General features: G+C 37.6%; 1 protein-coding gene across 15 annotated transcripts; it reads left to right on the forward strand.

Annotated features, from left to right (window-relative positions):
• The first annotated feature begins 322 nt into the window (after window positions 1-322).
• LOC122404906 (serine-arginine protein 55) lies at window positions 323-17,931 on the forward strand. 15 transcript variants are annotated; one of them, XM_043409265.1, is made up of 12 exons: window positions 323-449; window positions 4,250-4,376; window positions 5,279-5,349; window positions 7,019-7,099; window positions 7,971-7,994; window positions 8,145-8,201; window positions 8,440-8,509; window positions 13,705-13,778; window positions 14,573-14,789; window positions 17,086-17,213; window positions 17,572-17,694; window positions 17,760-17,931. In XM_043409265.1, the coding sequence occupies exons 2-12, from the start codon at window positions 4,251-4,253 to the stop codon at window positions 17,911-17,913; spliced, it is 1,125 nt and encodes a 374-aa protein (XP_043265200.1). In that variant the 5' UTR covers window positions 323-449; window position 4,250; the 3' UTR covers window positions 17,914-17,931. The 15 variants fall into 15 exon arrangements, with proteins under 15 accessions (XP_043265200.1, XP_043265197.1, XP_043265199.1 ...); XM_043409262.1 differs by lacking the exon at window positions 7,019-7,099 and adding an exon at window positions 7,129-7,224; XM_043409264.1 differs by lacking the exon at window positions 7,019-7,099 and adding an exon at window positions 7,129-7,224 and having other exon boundaries at window positions 17,772-17,931.
• The last annotated feature ends 478 nt before the right edge of the window (window positions 17,932-18,409 follow it).

Genomic DNA, 18,409 nt, shown 5'->3' on the forward strand with positions numbered 1-18,409 from the left:
ACGTTTTTCGTAAAATAAGCAGAGTCATAAATATTTATGGGGTACGTTGTCTGAAACGTAGTTAATCTTAACTTAATCGTAACGCAACCTTTGAAAGGGTGGGAGCAAAGGTTCGTAAAGAAGCAAAATAAAGAATGTATTTTCATGGAATATATTAGCAATATAAATATGGTGTAAGTTGGACGCGATAATTTTATTTCCTCGATCGCTGTTGTTTTAATCCGTTGCATATTGTCGTCGACTTTCGACGTTGGGCGTCTGTCGTCGAGGCGCTGGCAGCCAGCGACTTTGTTCACCGCCGTGTAAACCCCGTTTTGTTTCCGTTATTGCAGCGAGCCATCTTACTTCAGACGCCGATCATTACTTCTTCTAGTAATTTCAGTGGTATCGTATCGCGAAAGAGCATAAGGTTTTGGCGATCAAAGCAGCGTTGTTTCACGTGCATTCAGGTAAGTTTGTAAACATCGTTTTTTCATTCTCTAGTATTACGTACGATCGTGGAAAAGTGAATTGTTTGGAAATACTTTCGTTTTACGGATGCAATCAGCCACGATTCGCGACGAGTGGATCTCCCGGGGACACGTCGTGTCACGATGCATTAACGATAACTCGTTGATCGTGAATTATTCCCATTCGCGTTCTCAACATTTCGGTAATTATTCGTTGCGAGAATTTCGTTTAACCTACGTACGTATTAATAACGTGGCATTAAAGTTTAAATATTCTGCGTCGTATCGCTGGTCGCTCATAAAGGTTCATTTTCGTGATCAATCGCGATTGTGTGCGTGTACGAAGCTATTCGATCGTTTGCTTCGGTTATTATCGCGATAAATAGATTTCCTCGCAACGTTTACCTTCGATGTTAATGTTTTCCGATATTTGCGTATCAATTACGTTCGAAAGCATTTCTACGAGTAGCGGCAATAATATTCGATAAATACGGTCGTGTTACCGAAACGTGGTTTTTTTTTTTTAACGTTTCTTTACCATTTTTTTTTTTTTATTTACGTGTCTCTGAAATACTTGCGTAGTGAAAAAAAGGCGGCGATAAACGATCGCACGGACCGCCATTTTATGAAAACGGGTATCCGATAAAAGTACAGTTCGTCGCTCGAGTTCGAAACATATTGTAGTTTTCCGGATCGAGTTTCTTTCGCCCGTAAAACGTGGGCGGCGGGTGCTCGCGAACAGCGAGCGAAAAATTCATTGAAAAACAAGGTATCGATGGTGTTTAACCTTCAAAAGGGAGTTGCGCGAAAGAAAACAAAACTGCGTGGATTTTATTTGGGTTTCAAGAGCAACGTGATGAATGGAAGCTGCTCTAATTTCATTCCTCGAGTTTTACATTTGTAATTATTCGCAGATCCCTTCGAAGGTTAACGCACTACGGCAAACGAACTGTAACGAATTATCGAAACTCGACGTTTCATTTACTTGTAAATTAATTTACATGTTTGCTTCTGTTAATTTTTCGCCCGTGACATTAGGCGAGTTCGGTACGTTGGATCTCGTTTATCCAGAATTGAGAGGTGCAGTCGGTGGAAGAGATAAAAATCGCGAACGATATGTTGTTCGCGTAAACAGGGCGCCGCGCGAGCGGAGGGAAACTGCCTGGGAAAAACTGAACGACGCGCGAACAATGGGGGGCTCCTCTTTCTCTCGTCGTGTTAACCGACAAGCGAATAAAACGTTCGAATGAAAACTTTTGTCCATTTTGCTGCTTTCCCAATAACAGAGATATTTCACTCCAATCGTATTCGTTGTATCGCTTCCACCGCTTGTGACTTTTGTGTTTTTTTTCTTTGTTTAAAGTAGTAACGTTAATGTACAAGTACCGAACACTACTAATGTTCACGCTCATCTCATTCTTGTGTAAACACGTTTTTGGCTGAGTAAGCATGGAGACATAAACACCTTAGAGCATATACTATAATGATTCATACATCGTCCATGCGCTAAGTGTTCAAACTTTTTTTTTTCTTTTAATGATAATATCGATAACAAAGTGTTTGTCGTTACCCACAAGTGCATGAGACGTGCTTAACATGATTCTAAAAAAAAACAAAAATGTTGCACCAAATTACTGGACACTTGAATTTTTTTTTATACTTTTTTCAAGACTTTTGAAAATTACAGAACTTAAAGAAACGTTCGTTCGACAAGCTGTTGCAGCTTTTCATTTACGAATATTTATAGAAGGTAGATTATTATAAAAGTAGCATAATATTATCGAAAGTAGTTTAGTCTATGAAACTGTAATGTTTTAATTTCATTGTTCTCTCGCATATGCAATTAACATTGACGAGGGAATGTTAAACTGCGGGACGCTGATTTTTGATATTCTTAAAATTTTTAATAACTATTAAATTTATTATTATTATTTTTTTTTTTAATTTCATTTTAGTGCCTGTTTTAACCAAAGTGATTCCAATTAAGAATCTTTTTTTCCAGTATTACAGTATAATTTTTATTTCATTAATAAATATCTTCTATAATATTAGTTATAAAGAGTTGGTAACTGTGACATAAGGGGTGGCTCAAAAGTAACTTTAACGAAATATAGGGTTCTTAAGTTTTACCAATGGACATTTAAGCAAAATTTCATAAAAATCAGCGTTCAACAATTTGCAATGTTTCCTCATAAGCAGTTTCATGTTGCATATTTGTTTATTTTTTTCTTTTCTATTAAACGGCATGTGTTTTCTATTTCTTATCGTAAATGTAGCAGTAAAGTTAAATTTATGTTCGTTCGTGTATACAGGGTGTTCAGCTACTCCTGGGGAAAATTTTAATGGGACATTCTAGAGGCCAAAATAAGACGAAAATCAAGAATATCAATTTTTCATTTGAGGCTTCGTTAAAAAGTTATTAACAATTAAATTCAAAAATTTCAAATCGTTCTGGAAAAATTATTTTTGGTTGCGGGGTTCAATTACAATCATATTTGGTGAATACACATACCCCTGAAATCCTATCCACTTTTGAGAAAAAAATTCGAGAAAATCCGACGGAAAAAAAAATTTTCAAATCGTTCTAAAAAAATTATTTTCTGTTGCGGGGGTAAATTACAATAATTTTCGGTCATTACACATACCCCCAAAATCCCACGCACTTTCGAGAAAAAAATTCCTAACCGAAAATCTAATTCGACACCTAAATTTTTCGCCAAAAAAAAAAAATTTCAAATCGTTCTGGAAAAATTATTTTCGGTTGCGGGGGTTAATTACAATCATTTTTGGTGAATAGACATACCCCCGAAATCCTACCCACTTTCTAGAAAAAAATTCGAGAAGATGTAAAATTTTTCGACAGAGAAAAAAAATTTCAAATCGTTCTAAAAAAATTATTCTCTGTTGCGGGGGTAAATTACAATTATTTTTGGTCATTACACATACCCCCGAAATCCTGCGCATTTTCGAGAAAAAAATTCAGTACGAGTGGAACTTTAAACGTTAATAACTTTTTAACGAAGCCTCCATCAACAAATTGGTATTCTTCATTTTCGTCTTATTTTGGCCTCTAGAATCCCTAGTTAAAATTTTTCCCATGGTTGTCCGAACACCCTGTATATCGATCCTCTATTGTTGTTAACATTATTTAAGGTGCCCCGTAAGTTTTGCTAATATCGATATAGCTGTTTAAATGTGTTGCGTGTGATCAGTAAAGAATGTATGACGAAGCATTAACACGTGCCTCTTAAATTCATTTTCTTTCTTTTTTTTCGATTTTTTTTTTTAATTACAAATGGCACTTCTGTATTGCACTTGTGACTTTTTTCCGATGAATTTAGTGTTCGTAGTACGATCTATGCATCTTGCAGAGCCCTTCTGTCTATGCAAAAGTTCCGAATTTTTGATACCTTGAGTTTGTTTTTTTTTTTTTTTATTTCTTCTCGATCGAAGTTCCCTAAAAAAAACGTGAACTTACAAATAGCGCTAGCGTTGATCTTATAAATGAGTTGCATTGCAATTCTCAGCCAGAATATATTCAAAAAAAAATTAACGTAACGATTCTTATGTTGTCATGTGACTAAAATGGCAGGTTCTTAAGGAAGCCTGTTATGTATGGTGTTTTTATATTTTCCTTTAAGAATGAGCACCCGAGTATTCGTTGGTGGATTAACATACCGGGTGAGAGAGCGCGACCTTGAGAAGTTCTTCCGGAAATATGGTAGAATCAAGGAGGTCGCTATGAAGAATGGATTTGCCTTTGTGGTAAGTCTAATGTGGTTCAATTGTTTTTTTTACAGTATGGTAGGGACAAGGGTCTATGTCGGTGGGCTTCCATACGGCACCAGGGAAAGAGACCTTGAGAGATTTTTCAGAGGCTACGGTCGATTCCGTGATGTCCTCATCAAGAATGGTTACGGCTTTGTTGTAAGTACCTGTATCAAATTCTAAATACGTACCCAACACTTTGCCACACTCAATTTGGTCCTAATCTTATTTTACAAATGTCTCTCAATAACGCTGTAACATTCTTGATCTTAACTTCATTCAAATAACGATTAAACAAAAAAAAAAGAGATCGATAAAGACTTTCTTAGAAATATCAGTTTTGTTTTGACGTTCGATCGTGGACCAAAGCGTGTACAGTGTAAAGTGTTTTCACTTTGAACACAACTCGAACTCGTGAGTTGATCTGACCTACCTTGAGCCCTGAACACATTGGTACTGTGGCTGCTTAACGGAGATGTGTGCTGGTTCTCACCGATTAATCTACAAAATGTTTGTAAGTTATGTATAACCAAAGGGAAATCTTGTTACTCGTAACCGAACCACCTGATCGCCTATCCTAGGTTAAAACACCGTTTACAAAGTTCCAGAAACAGTATCGTACATGAACATGTCTTGAATGTTAACTCTTGTGACGGAAGACTCGTGATACCACGTCTGTTAAATTCTATTAGAACCCGTTCTGGTAATGCTCGATCAAAATTATTTACATCACTGATTGAATTGAACTTTTTTTTTTTTCAAATTAATAGACCATCTCATTGCTCTATTAATAATGTATGCATTATACAAGAATTGACGTCAGATACTTACGTTACTGATTGCACAAGTGCACCGTATTAGTAAGAATTATCGAATAATATGAGCGATACGAGCATGCAAAAGCTGGAATTGGAAATATTTTGTAGCATCGCCTCTCATGCTCGCCACCGGAGGGTCGCTCGAGCGCTCGGAGAGCGCGACGCCTCTGGTGGCGAACATGGGAAGTGACGCCACAATCTTTTGTTACGTTTCGATTTGTAACCAGACTGTTCTGTTCGCAGGAATTCGACGACTATAGGGACGCAGACGACGCTGTCTACGAGCTCAATGGAAAGGAGCTGTTAGGAGAAAGGTAATGCGTACTATTTTATTGATACATACGTTTCACGCACAACAAACGAAAAGCGTATGTTAGGAGAATGGTGTAGGTAGCATGTTTTGCATGATTAGTTACTTTTCACAATTCATCTGATTTCGTGGATCATTCGATCCACTTTTAAATTCTTTTATAACATTATTGGTACCCAGACATATATATGAAACATGTACCATTCAAACATTGTAGCCCTTAATTGCACATTTCTTTTAGGATAATCGAAACAATGTAATTATTGGCGATCGCAAGATTTAATTTTCATGCGTACGATATATATTACCATAGCTGTGTTTTGAAAATGCAACATTAGCATCATAGTCGATATTGATTATTTCACCATAAAGTTTACAGAATGCTGATTAAACTCGTACAATTTTCACGTTACAAAGGTTGCTAAATTTTGTTAATGTTGCACGGAACAGAAGTAGGATTGTTCATGAGAAGCAATAGCATTGACGATATGTTAATTTTTTTGTTTAATCGCCCTTTTATGTATTATTGAGTGAAGTGCTTTCGTTCTAGACGTTCCCGAGATATTTGCATTTGGAATTAAAGGCATCGTAGAATTCTATCGATCGAAGAAAAAAAAAAAAAAAAAAGATAAAAACAGAAAATTTTTACACCTTTGCTTTTCTGTATAATTTAACGATCAGTATTATTTCTCTGAATAAAAAAAAAGTCCACTCGTTGACTCGTCTTGACAGTAAAATAATTTGCTCTTTAAAAATTTTCATTTCCGTTAATGATCCGCGTTGGAAAGGAATAAAAAATACTCCTCGGAGTCCTTCTAACGGTAATATTAATCTGCTGTTGCTTCTGTATAATTTTAAATGCCGAACATGTACAAACACTTTTGGTTTCTATTGCCTTTAAGTCAACGCTTTCGATGAACGGCGTCTGTCCTCCAAATTATCGATTGGATTTGTTCTGGAATAAAAGTGCATCCTACTTAAATAGCCGATGTGACTTGCCGCCATTTTGAACTACTTCCATCAATTCCCCGATCATAAACTGACTATATTGATACTTAGTATAAACGAATGACTCAGCATTATTAAGTAATGTATATTGCTTCTTTAAAAAAAAAAAAGTTATTAAACCAGAAAAAACGAAAGGAAAAAAAAAAAATAATAAACAAATCAAGAACGGTGTGTAGATCGCGCGTTTTCATAATTTTCTGGGCGATCAGCGCGAACAATTTGTCTGGTCCTTAAGCGTTGGTGATGTACAACAACGCGGAAAGATGTAAGCGAGTCGAGTATGCGGATCCCAGTCGATTATGAGAATGCCCCCACACATCGAACGTTAAACTGTGTTACACTTAGATTGGTGAATAAGTTGCGCGTTAAGTGGACAACGACTAGAAAATTTAGAGAGAGAGCGAGAGAGAGAGAGAGGAAATAGAGGGGATTATGAAGACAAGCGTGAGAGAGAGAGAGAGCGCGAGAGATAGAGGGGACAGCGCCCTCGGTGGCTTGGACTGATGATAGATAAAGGCGAGGCGGCTGATGATATTTGAACGGATTTCGGAGAGGAGGAGGCTGAGGATTATGGAAAGAAAAAAAGGATGGAAGGAAGGAAGGAAGCACCTTTAGAGTAAGAATTAGTCGAGGACTTAGGCGGGGTTTTGTTGGGTGTGTTTCAGAGTGGCGGTGGAGATAGCACGGGGTGTTTCAGGGAGGCGAGGCGACCGTGGCTACGGACGCTCACGCTCCTGGAGAGACAAGTAAGCATATCCAATGTGTCTTGTTACAGAATTACTGTAGAGAGGGCCCGGGGGACACCTAGGGGTAGTGACCAGTGGCGCTATGGTGACTCCCGTGGTGGTTATGGGGACTCGAGGCGATCTGCGTAAGACACGCTATCCTTTTTTTTATTTTATCAGAGCGATCATTATCCCCTACTCCCCTGATGGCAGTCCACTCGAGACATGCAAAATCCTTCCAGAATTTCCAATGAGACAGAGATGGGCAGAATTCTATTCGAACGAACATCACCTCCATAACCGTTTTTCATTCGTTCGTGCAATTTAGATTAGAATTTTTCTACCTATAGAAAAAGATCGTTATCGTGTTGAATTTTGCCCATTTCTGCAGTGAATCGAAGCTTTATCGATGGTTTGAAAGAAACATATATGTGTATATATTGATATAATTTGCTGAATATCATTGTTATACGTGTGCTTGTATAAGTTGATTTCTGTATGAGAATATAAGGAAGAAAAAATGATTTTGCATGTCGTCTGGTGCAGGGAAGAACGTAACCTTGGATATGATGAGCTCTAGAATAGAGAGCGCGTGATAAAAAAAGAAAGCTTTTTGACTTTTTCGTGGTAAACGCGAAAAAGTTTGTCTGTGGCGTTTCAACGCCGGTTTCTGATTAGTTCGAATTGGTTGTCTTGGATTTGACTGCTCCTACCCGAGTACGTCGAACTAATGGAATCCAGAATCGCTAGTTGAGAAATCTTTGACCGTTTATAAGCATAATGCCTAGTGACACAACCCTCCCAGACATTATGTTGATATTACTGGTAGACGAGAGAGGTGGAACGAATGTAATTGGCGACTAATAGATGTGTGGTATTGTGTTTGTTACAGCCGAGACGATATGCGGCACGACAGGTACGCTATTGCTGCATTTTGAGTAGATTTGATTCGATTGGAACAGGTGATTGATTGTGTGCCTGAGCAATGAGTGCAGATCTGTAGTTATTTGCTGAAGGTTTAACCAACGATCCGTTATTTCTGTTCACATGACATCCCTTTTTGCAGAGATAGTGTGAACAGAAACACGAGGACCGCATCTAGCTACAAGCAATCATTGCCCAGGTACATACATCCAATGTTACGCTCTAACGATACATCTCTTTTTTATTTTTATTTTTTTAAAATTTATTTCAACTTACTTATTGCAATATTAAAAATTTTTTAAAAAGATTCAAAATATATATTTTTGCGTTTCCATTTTAGAGTTTCGCTATATTAATATTTAACGTAAAGTCAGGTCCAAGACAAACCTGCAATTGGCAAACTGACCGATGTGATAATTCTGTTTTTCATTTTGTAGATACGGACCACCGACACGCACCGAGTACCGCCTCACCGTGGAAAATCTGTCGAGTCGCGTCAGCTGGCAGGTAAGCAATATCTGTACCCTTTTGCTTTCGTGTTTTATACGTACGACGAATAGCTTTTTCTACGTGAGTTTGATTGCTACTCGAGGTACCAGAAAATTAAAATAATAACAATGATAATGTACAAAGCTGTGGCAAATGTTCTGCATTTTGTATCCCCCGAGTCGAACCAAACTTACACGCGGCATTTTAGTATTACGTAATATTTTTTATTCGATTTTTCTTTTCGTCATTTTAAGTTCGTTTACTCATCCAAACTCTCTCTCTCTTCTATTCCGAGTAATGAAAAAAAAAAAAAAGATGTACATTTTGATCAAGTAAGTCTATGGCATTCGAAATCAAATCTTTTGTCCTGAATTACACGTCCGCTCGAGCACGAGGCGAGAAGGTAGAGATTAAAATTAATTGGAAATGACAAAGGCCGGAAAGAGTAAAAGAGAGACGAACAAAGGTGCAAGAACAAATGAACGGAACCCGGGGGAACGAAACAAAAAAAAAGTACATATGTGATCTCCGAGATACGAATGAGTTACAGAACCCAAGGCGATACGCGTGGAAACCGTTTTTTTGAATAGTGCAACGTTTTCACCCTTGGAACACAAAAATGCTCCAGAATTCGGATGGAAATCGGAAGCGTGCTGCTTTTTGGACGAAGAGGCATCAGACAACGAACGAAAGGAGAAGAAGAGAAGAGAAGACAGATTGACGAAGGGCAATCTTGGGAAAACATGGGAATAGATGTGGGAAATAACCAGGACGCACTCCATCTTTCGAAACTCCATGCTCAAAAGATACGCATATATACATATGTGCATGCATTATATACACACACGCTATGCGTCACGTTGCATACGCGTTAAAAATCCATGCCAACGAATCATAAAAAGTGGCCGGAGCCAGAAATAGATACGCTCTGTGCGCAAATACGTGGACCAAGTCTTACTTGATCAATATACATTAAAAATAATAATATTCTACATATACGTATCGTCTATCGGTGTACTTTTCGAACGATTGGTTGTCTTTTGATGTAAAACGAAATATTCTCACTCAGTCGATTATATCTCGAATTACTCCGACGTGTTCCTTTTTCAATTTTATTATTTCATTTACGTTCGGCCAACAGTTGAGAAAAACAATAAAATTGATGTTCTTTCCGAAGAGCCGTGTCCTCTTCGCCGAGGAGGGGCGACCGGTAGGGCCAATAGACTGATGATGTGCGATGATAAAGATGACGATGCACGCGATGGGCCCGCCTTGAGGTCAAGTGGCACCAGGTTGGTTTCTGAGGTGTCCCGGGTGAGAGAGATAGCCGCGTGGCACTGGGGTACACCTACCACCTACCGCCTACTACTACTTGCGCAGTGATACGTGGTGAAATCCCAGTGACAATCCCAGTGACGAATAGGTTCTTACGTATCTGCGATCCTCTCATCAATGATCGCCGTGGAGAGAGAAAACGTCCGCCTCTACGAATCATCAAACGACTATGACCTGTTTCTTTGCCTGGATGCTCTACAAAACCGGTCACTCTGTGTTCCATCACTGCTCACCGACTCTCTGCTACATCCCTCGTCTCGATTCTCTCGACTCTCAATTACATTATCCTCTGTCCAAAAAAAAAAAAAAAAAGAATCATGTTATCCTCAAAGTCACAATACGCTCTCTTGAAAACAATCTCTCATCAAACTCTCTTGACTCCTTTTTTACCCTCCATTAATCAGTGACCACTGTCTCACCATGTAACTCTCTGCTATCACATTTATTACTACACCACGACTGTTACTGCTACTGGTACGCCACCAACCTAGCCATCTAGTAAGTCAGGCAGCGGCCACCCATGAGAGGGCATACACGGGGCCGAAACCCGAACCATCCGCGACTACGCCACACAGATCCGTTCGACCCGACCAAGCGCCGATTGTGTCTGGCCTTTCTCTCTGTCCGTAAGCAAGGTGGTGCCTGGGCCCAAGGTAAATGCGTCACCTTAACCGAGTGTACTCTTTAGATATATACATTATATCTATTATATATCTCTATACACTTACACACTTTGTATAACTTGTTCTCATTTACTGTTTATATATTGTCATATATATCTGTCAAATAACTGTGCACCGTAGTTCAGGTGGTTTTTACATATATATACATATATAGATCTATCTATTTCTCTCTCTCTATTTCTCTCTATCTATCTATCTCTCTCTCTCTCTATCTCTATCTCTATTGAAATCATTCGACGAACTTGAAGAACCGTGCACACGGAAATAGAACCAGTACCAGAGGCAGGGGACCAGTTTTTTAACAACTTGTAACATTTGTGTGTTGGAGTTGGGCAATCCGCAGTTCACGCTAGATTATGCGCTTATTGGCGATTTAATTAATCGTTGATCGCTCAACGCTAGATTTACAGAAGTCTGATTCCATATTTAAAATTGCAAAATACGTAAATATTATTTTTTATTAATTTATGTTGAATTTGGTCGATGCAATGGTATGAGTACATATTCTAATTAAAAAAAAAATCTTTTTAATAATTTATGTTGAATTTGATTTATGCAATGGCACGAATACATATTCTAATTAAAAGAAAAATCGTATTGTAAATCTAGTGTTAAGGGTCCGTGCAGACTAACGATTATATAACTTGTTTTCTTTCGTTTTTTTCAATTAAAAACGACGAAAATAAAGTGCTGTAAATAGTCTGTCGTCCGCACTGGGCCTAACTCGAGTTAAGTGATAGAGACTACTTTAACACTTTGACGTCACCCATATATGGGTGAAAGGATTTACCATTATGATACTAGAAAAATTAATTCTCAAGTTAAGACGTCCAGGGAAATAAATTTGAATAGAGTTTGTGAATTTTAACAAGGTTACGAAAATAAGTACCGAAACAAATGTTAGGTTTTATAGCTTAAAATAGTCTGAAATCAAAATTTTACTTGTGCAGAATATTATACGGGTTTGAACCGGCAGTGAACGTGTTAAAGGGTCTGAATATCTGATGTAAATTTTTTATACGTATCGTGTATAGTATTTCTGTCGATTTTTGGAAAAATCTTCGTTTTATTTTTATTAATTTAATGATAATAATTTTATTCATAAATTAGACTCGTGATATTCAAGTTTGGAGTTAGACTCGTGAAAATAGTGCAAGGGGTTAAATCCGACGAACAGTTTGTAAAAAAAGCTATCCACCATTTTGAGAGAATTAATTTTTCCGAGAAAAAGAAGTGAACAAGCGATTGAATTAATTATTAGCAACACGATTAATTTATACTAAAATTATATCAAAGATCGTTCAAACAAGTATAATGTGATTAATTAATTCAATCGTCGTAAGCGTTTAACGATTAATTGAATTGTTGGTCGTCGCGAGTAATTAATTGAGTTTAATGAAACTTTGCCCAACCCTGATACGTTTCTTTATATAATGTGACTGTGCTCGAAATTAGGCATCCAATTCGTTTGAAAAATTGTGATACTGTTCAAATGATGTTGTTCGCCATCGTTCAGACTCCATCACTTTTTGCAATTTGCAAAACGCGCTTTAGTAGTGGTAGCCACGCCCGTAGTAATTTCGTGAACAGAATTACCTTTTACGTTGATGGCAACGGAGAACCAACTTTTCTTTATGCAAGGCAATTCCATCGTGTCATGTTCAGTTTCTATTGTTTTGGATGTGTATGGGGGATAATTAACCAAAGCGTTTTGCAGAATTGATCCGTTCGAAGAATTAAGGGTGCGTGGTGTGTTCGCACATTGATTCTGAGATGAATTCTGATCACTTTCACGCGAATTTTGGGATCCCCGAGCACGCATTTTTGAAAAAAAAAACCCGGTGTCACGGACGATACGAAGAGACCTCCGTCAAGACTGAACAGAGTGAATATTCTACTGGTATTACAAGCACGCACCTAACAAGAGAGCCCACAACAAGATAAAGCCGTACCTGGTTCCCACAAATTACAAGAACACACAAGTATCGACGATGAACATATGAAATGGATGCCAAAGAAACAGACAGAGACAAGATGGATACCAAAGATTTTCACCGAGCGAAGAACGACCACAGCGTAACGCGGAGGAAACAATATTAAAGGACACGTATCAAGAGGAACGGAAATATTCCCAGAACAGACGGACCCCACTGTGTAACAGTAGCGAGGGAAATGTTTTGCGTGGCCCACGATTTCCCCCCCTCCCCCCCATAAATGGATCTCTTCTTCGGTCGCATAGAGGAAGCCCCAGTGAAAGCTATGATTTTTCTTTTTCCACATCAGTTCACACGTCTCTTCAGAATTCTTTCTCTCTTTACTTTCATATTTTTTTTTTTTCTCTCAGTGTTACATTCAATGTACACGTGTTACGTTTACTTTTGTGCCAGCTTTGAAATACAAGTTCTTGCAATAGTAAGCGTTATAGGCGGAATTTTTTTCAGCACTCCGCGTAACCAATCACCAACATTATCCGTTACGTACGTTGATTTCACGAGCAACTGTCTTTCCCCCTCTGCCTTATGCAGTTCCATCTTTTCAACGATCGATATAGTTTCTGATCGATAATGTGTTTGCGATTTAATTTATATTTTAAAGACACTTTCAGAGTTACTCAACAAATATATCTTTTTCTTTTCGTATTCAAGCATTACTTCATACCTGATCGTCGAGCATTCAGCGATCTCAGTGATATTGTATTGTGAGCTGCTCTGCAGAAACATTAGTCTGGCATACCGATTTATTTCATATAGAAATAACGTATTTTGTTTTGAGAATTGTTCGACGGTTTTCTGCAGGGTGGAGGTTTGTTTTGTTGAACGACTATACTTGTTTTAAAGATTGAATTGCATAAAAAGAAAGGTTGCATCAATCGCAGATACTAAATTCGAGCACACATTCTCAACATAATATTCAGCACTGAAGATGTGGTCAGAGACAGAACTGTTACTTTTTTTTCAGTAAGGATAGATTTCTCGAGTATTATACTTTCGCAAAGGAAAAAGGATTGCATAGGACATAGTGGAGATAAAAAGTGCACAGGAAACAATTCTTAACCTCTGCGTTACTATTAGTGTAGGAACACAATATATTTAGCATTATTCATAACGTGAATATAATCGTATCTCATGATTAATTGTAAGATAGACATAGAGCGTCATTGCAATGTATTAATTCTTGTTCTTGTGTGATGCTCAGGATTTGAAGGATTATATGAGACAGGCTGGAGAAGTGACGTACGCAGATGCACACAAACAACGCAGGAACGAAGGGTGAGTTTGCAATTGTTTGAAATACTACAGATGAAAACCGTGTAATATTCCGTACAAGTAGAATTTTGATTTTAGACCATTGTAAGCTACAAAATGTATTCAAATTTATTTACCTTAACGTCTTAACTTGAGAATTAATTTTTCTAATATCGTGTTAGTAAAGTGTTACATGAGACACAAATATGTGACTTTGAGAGCAGACGTCAGTCGCCATTTTATTGTACATTCAACTTCTTACGTTCGTTGAGGTTATATTTATAATTACTTGTAATAATATTCCTAGCATCTTAGTGTATCTCGCTTTGTACAATATCAGTGGTGATGGACAATGGTTTTCACTTTGTTAACACTTTGACTGCCACGTCATCCATATATGGGTGACAGAATTTACCATTAAGATACTAGAAAAATGAATTCTTAACACATTACCGACCGATAGCCTATTAATCGACTTTTTTACCGGCCAACACTTACCGACCGATAGCGTATTAATCAACTTTTTTACCGACCAACGCTTACCGACCGATAGCCGATTAAAGGTCGGTAAAGTGTTAAGTTAAGACGCAGACAAAAATGAATTTGGATAGAATTTATGAATTTTAACAACGTTACAAAATGAGTACCGAAACAAATTTTAGGTTATGCAGCTTACAATGGTCTAAAATCAAAATTGTACTTGTACAGAATGTTATACGGTTTTTACCTGGCAGTGAACGTGTTAAAGTGTTACCTTGTGAACTTGTAGTAAATTGGTCGCTCAGACTGTTTAATGGTGAATTCGTTTAATGTTGCAGAGTTGTAGAATTCGCAACGTATTCAGACTTGAAGAACGCCATCGACAAATTGGACGACACGGAGCTGAACGGGCGTAGAATCAGACTCATCGAGGACAAAAGACGCGGTCGTCGCTCAAGATCGTCGAGTTCGAGGTCAAGGTCAAGGTCACGATCTCGATCTCGCCGCCGATCCCGCTCCCGCTCAAGGTATTCCCGTCGTTCTCGAACCCGATCAGAGTACTGACGGGAGGCGACACTGTCTCCGATCAGTTTTTTTAGTTTTACCGTTGATCCATTTATGATCCAAGTGAAAATGTCGAATCTCGCGAAGAGTGCGAATTTTCCAAGTATTTGGACCGTACATTGACACTTTGACTGCCACTTCGAAGTCACATGTTTTGCTCAGGACGCCATGGACGTGCACCGCCATGTGCAAGATTTCATAGAAATTAATTTTTTTTTTTTGGCGATGTTCTAATGAAAATTTTTAATTGCTCAATATGGGACACTTGATATTTCAAAGTCTATCTTCTAATTAGCGATTACGTTCAAAATTCAGTGAAAGTCAATTTTCATTCAACTCTTACAATTTTAAGTGTTTGGTCGAGTCATGAGTAACTTTTGATACAGCTAAGTAGTATCTATTGTTCGTATCCACATGCTATGAGTTACCATGACAATGGGAACAATTTTAGTGGGAGATTCTAGAGGCCAAAATAGGACGAAAATCAAGAACATCAATTCCTTGACTGAGGCTTCATTAATAAGTTATTAAAAAATTTCAAATCATTCTGAAAAAATTAGTTTTGGTTGCGGGGATGAATTGCAATCATTTTTTGTGAATAGACATACCCCTGAAATCCTACCCACTTTCGAGAAAAAAATTCGAATAGGTACTGAAATTTTTAGACGAAATTAAAAAATTTCAAATCGTACTAAAAAAATTATATTTAGTTACAGGGGTCAATTACTAGCATTTTTGGTGACTAGACATACCTCGAAATCCTACGCACTTTAGAGAAAAAAATTCTTTGACGAAAATCTAACTCGAGGCCAGAAATGCTTCCTTGAAATTTCATGCCAATCTTTAAAATATCATAACTCCCGAACGGATTGGACGATTTTAATGTTTCAAAAGGCAAACAACGCGTATTTTAGTGTAGAATATGTAGAAATTCTAACAATATTGAAAAAGTTGTTCCTTGACGTCGTAAAGTGAGAGAAAGCCCCCTAAAACTGGTCCAATTTTCAAACGGCCATAACTCCTAGAATATTGAATATATTTCAATGAAATTTTTTTCTAAAGCAGAACCCTTGGGCACCTACAAGAAAGTATTAGACAACTTTTCTGTAGAGAGTCAAACAAATTTTTAAGGAAAATCGACAAGGGGTAGGGTGCCTAAATTTTTCGACGAAAAAGAAATATTTCAAATCGTTCTGAAAAAATTATTTCTAGATTCTGGGGTCAAATACAACCATTTTTGGTGAATATACATAGCTCCGAAATCCTATCCATTTTCGAGAAAAAAATTCTTTGACGAAAATCTAATGCGAGGCAGGAAATGCTTCCCTGAAATTTCATGCGAATCTTTAAAATATCATAACTCCCGAACGGATTGGACGATTTTAATGTTTCAAAAAGCAAACAACGCGTATTTTAGTGTAGAATATGTAGAAATTCTAACAATATTGAAAAAGTTGTTCCTTGACGTCGTAAAGTGAGAAAAAGCCCCCTAAAACTGGTCCAATTTTCAAACGGCCATAACTCCTAGAATATTGAATATATTTCAATGAAATTTTTTTCTAAAGCAGAACCCTTGGGCACCTACAAGAAAGTATTAGACAACTTTTCTGTAGAGCGTCAAACAAATTTTTAAGAAAAATCGACAAGGGGTAGCCTAAATTTTTCGACGAAAAAGAAATATTTCAAATCGTTCTGAAAAAATTATTTCACGGAGAAACCGTGGCCGTTCATATATGACCAACGTGGCAATCAAAGTGTTAAACGCAAGTTATAAATGGGTTGATTCAGAAAGTAGTAAGATCATGATTGTTTACATAAACATTGCGTACCATGACAGTCAACACTACATATCTCGCGTATCGTTGCTGGATTTTACACCGTGCAGGGTGTAAACTATGCATTCATGTTGTAATGGGTGAAGTAAAAAGGGGTTTGAGCGTTTTCCATTAGATGGCCAGACCTAACCCAAACCTAACCCTAATGAGCCATACATCTCATGATGTATACGTTGCATCTTGACATTCTATACTCCGACTTAAAGGCGACATAACGCTTTAAAAAAAGTTCTGACAGTTTTGTGTTTAGTGAATCCAGTTGTGTGTCAGAGCGTTCCAAAATGGAGGTAAAAAAAGAGAAAATTCTAACTTTGTTAATTTCATCGTCGAAATAAAGAGAAACTTTCAGAACTTATTACTTCATCTATTATTATGCTTAGTCGTATCAGCTGCTGTTTTATATTTTAAGTTGTTGCTAGAATCATCTGACAAGACCATTTTTCTTTGTACCTAGGAGTCGCCGCAGCTCACGTAGCCGTAGCCGTCGCAGCAGCCGCTCCAAGTCAAGGGCACATTCTAAATCCAAATCAAAGTCCAAATCCAAATCCCCCGAGCGTAGCCGCTCGCGTTCCAAATCCAAGTAAGTATCCCGATCCTTTATTTATTACATTTAACTCGTTCGTATTAAATTCTGTTCGTTCGTTGTAAATGTTTTTTGGCGTTTATTTATTTGCTTTGTTTCTTGCGCAATTTTATCAACAATTGAACACACATATTTACACGTTTCATCCCCCTCACTTTGGCATTGTGTTTGGGCTCGTTCACAACGGCCTCTCCAACCGCTTATTCTTCATTTTTTTGTTTTTTCTATTTTTATTTTTTTATTTTTTTTTGTACACGAACATCATCCATTAACAAGAAAAAAAAAAAAGAAGTTTTCAATTGTATTTGTTATTTGTATTTTCTGTCTCCTTTTCATTTGAACTATAATTTTACAGATCAAGAGACCGCTCAAAGTCGAAATCTAAGTCAAAGTCCAAATCCAGATCTCGTTCTAGGTCCAAGGCCGAGAGGTCAAAGTCCAGGTCGCAGTCCAAATCCAAAGCCAAGTCTCCCTCGAAGTGAGTTTAATGGATATAATTAGCGCAAGAAAAGCAAATTTCACGAGTCGTCCCTTTTAATCCAGCTCTCCTTACAGAGACAGATCTAGTCGTGAAAGATCAAGAGGCGACAGATCAAGATCCAGATCGGGCAGCAAACATAGCAAAAGCCGCAGCCGCTCCCGTTCGCCAATGAACGGGGACAAATCGCCAGAAAGTAACAAACTGAAAGCTGATTAAGGGACAAAAGAGAAAGGAGAAAAATGAATGGGAATGAATGAAAATGGATTTATGGAGCGAAGCTTTTTGACGAAGTTTCTCTTGTGTTTCCTTCTTTTTTTTTTCTACATTAAACACATTCAAGAAGCCAATTTTCATCATACCTGGTCTTAAGACGTCAAACTTTCCCGACACATTACTTGTAATTAACATAATCTATACATTGTTTTTTGATAATGCGAAAAATTCAGAAATCAATCTCGCCGTGGAAACGCGAACTTTGAAAAACGAATGTAAACTATCGATCGGCTTATGTATGATTAATTTGTATATGGTTTATTCGCTTGAACCAATTTGGTACGTTGGTTTCACTTAATTTTAATTAATTGTACACATCCTCCTGACACCACTCGCATTTAGAGAAATAAGATGTCTTCATACGTACCTTAAACGGACTCTACACGTTTTCGATGTATCTCCGTATGTCGAGGATTCCCTGTAATGGCTTTTTGTATAT

This window comes from Colletes gigas, unplaced genomic scaffold, assembly GCF_013123115.1.
Source record: "Colletes gigas isolate AHSC1104 unplaced genomic scaffold, ASM1312311v1 Colletes_gigas_Sc00003, whole genome shotgun sequence".
NCBI lineage: Eukaryota > Metazoa > Arthropoda > Insecta > Hymenoptera > Colletidae > Colletes > Colletes gigas.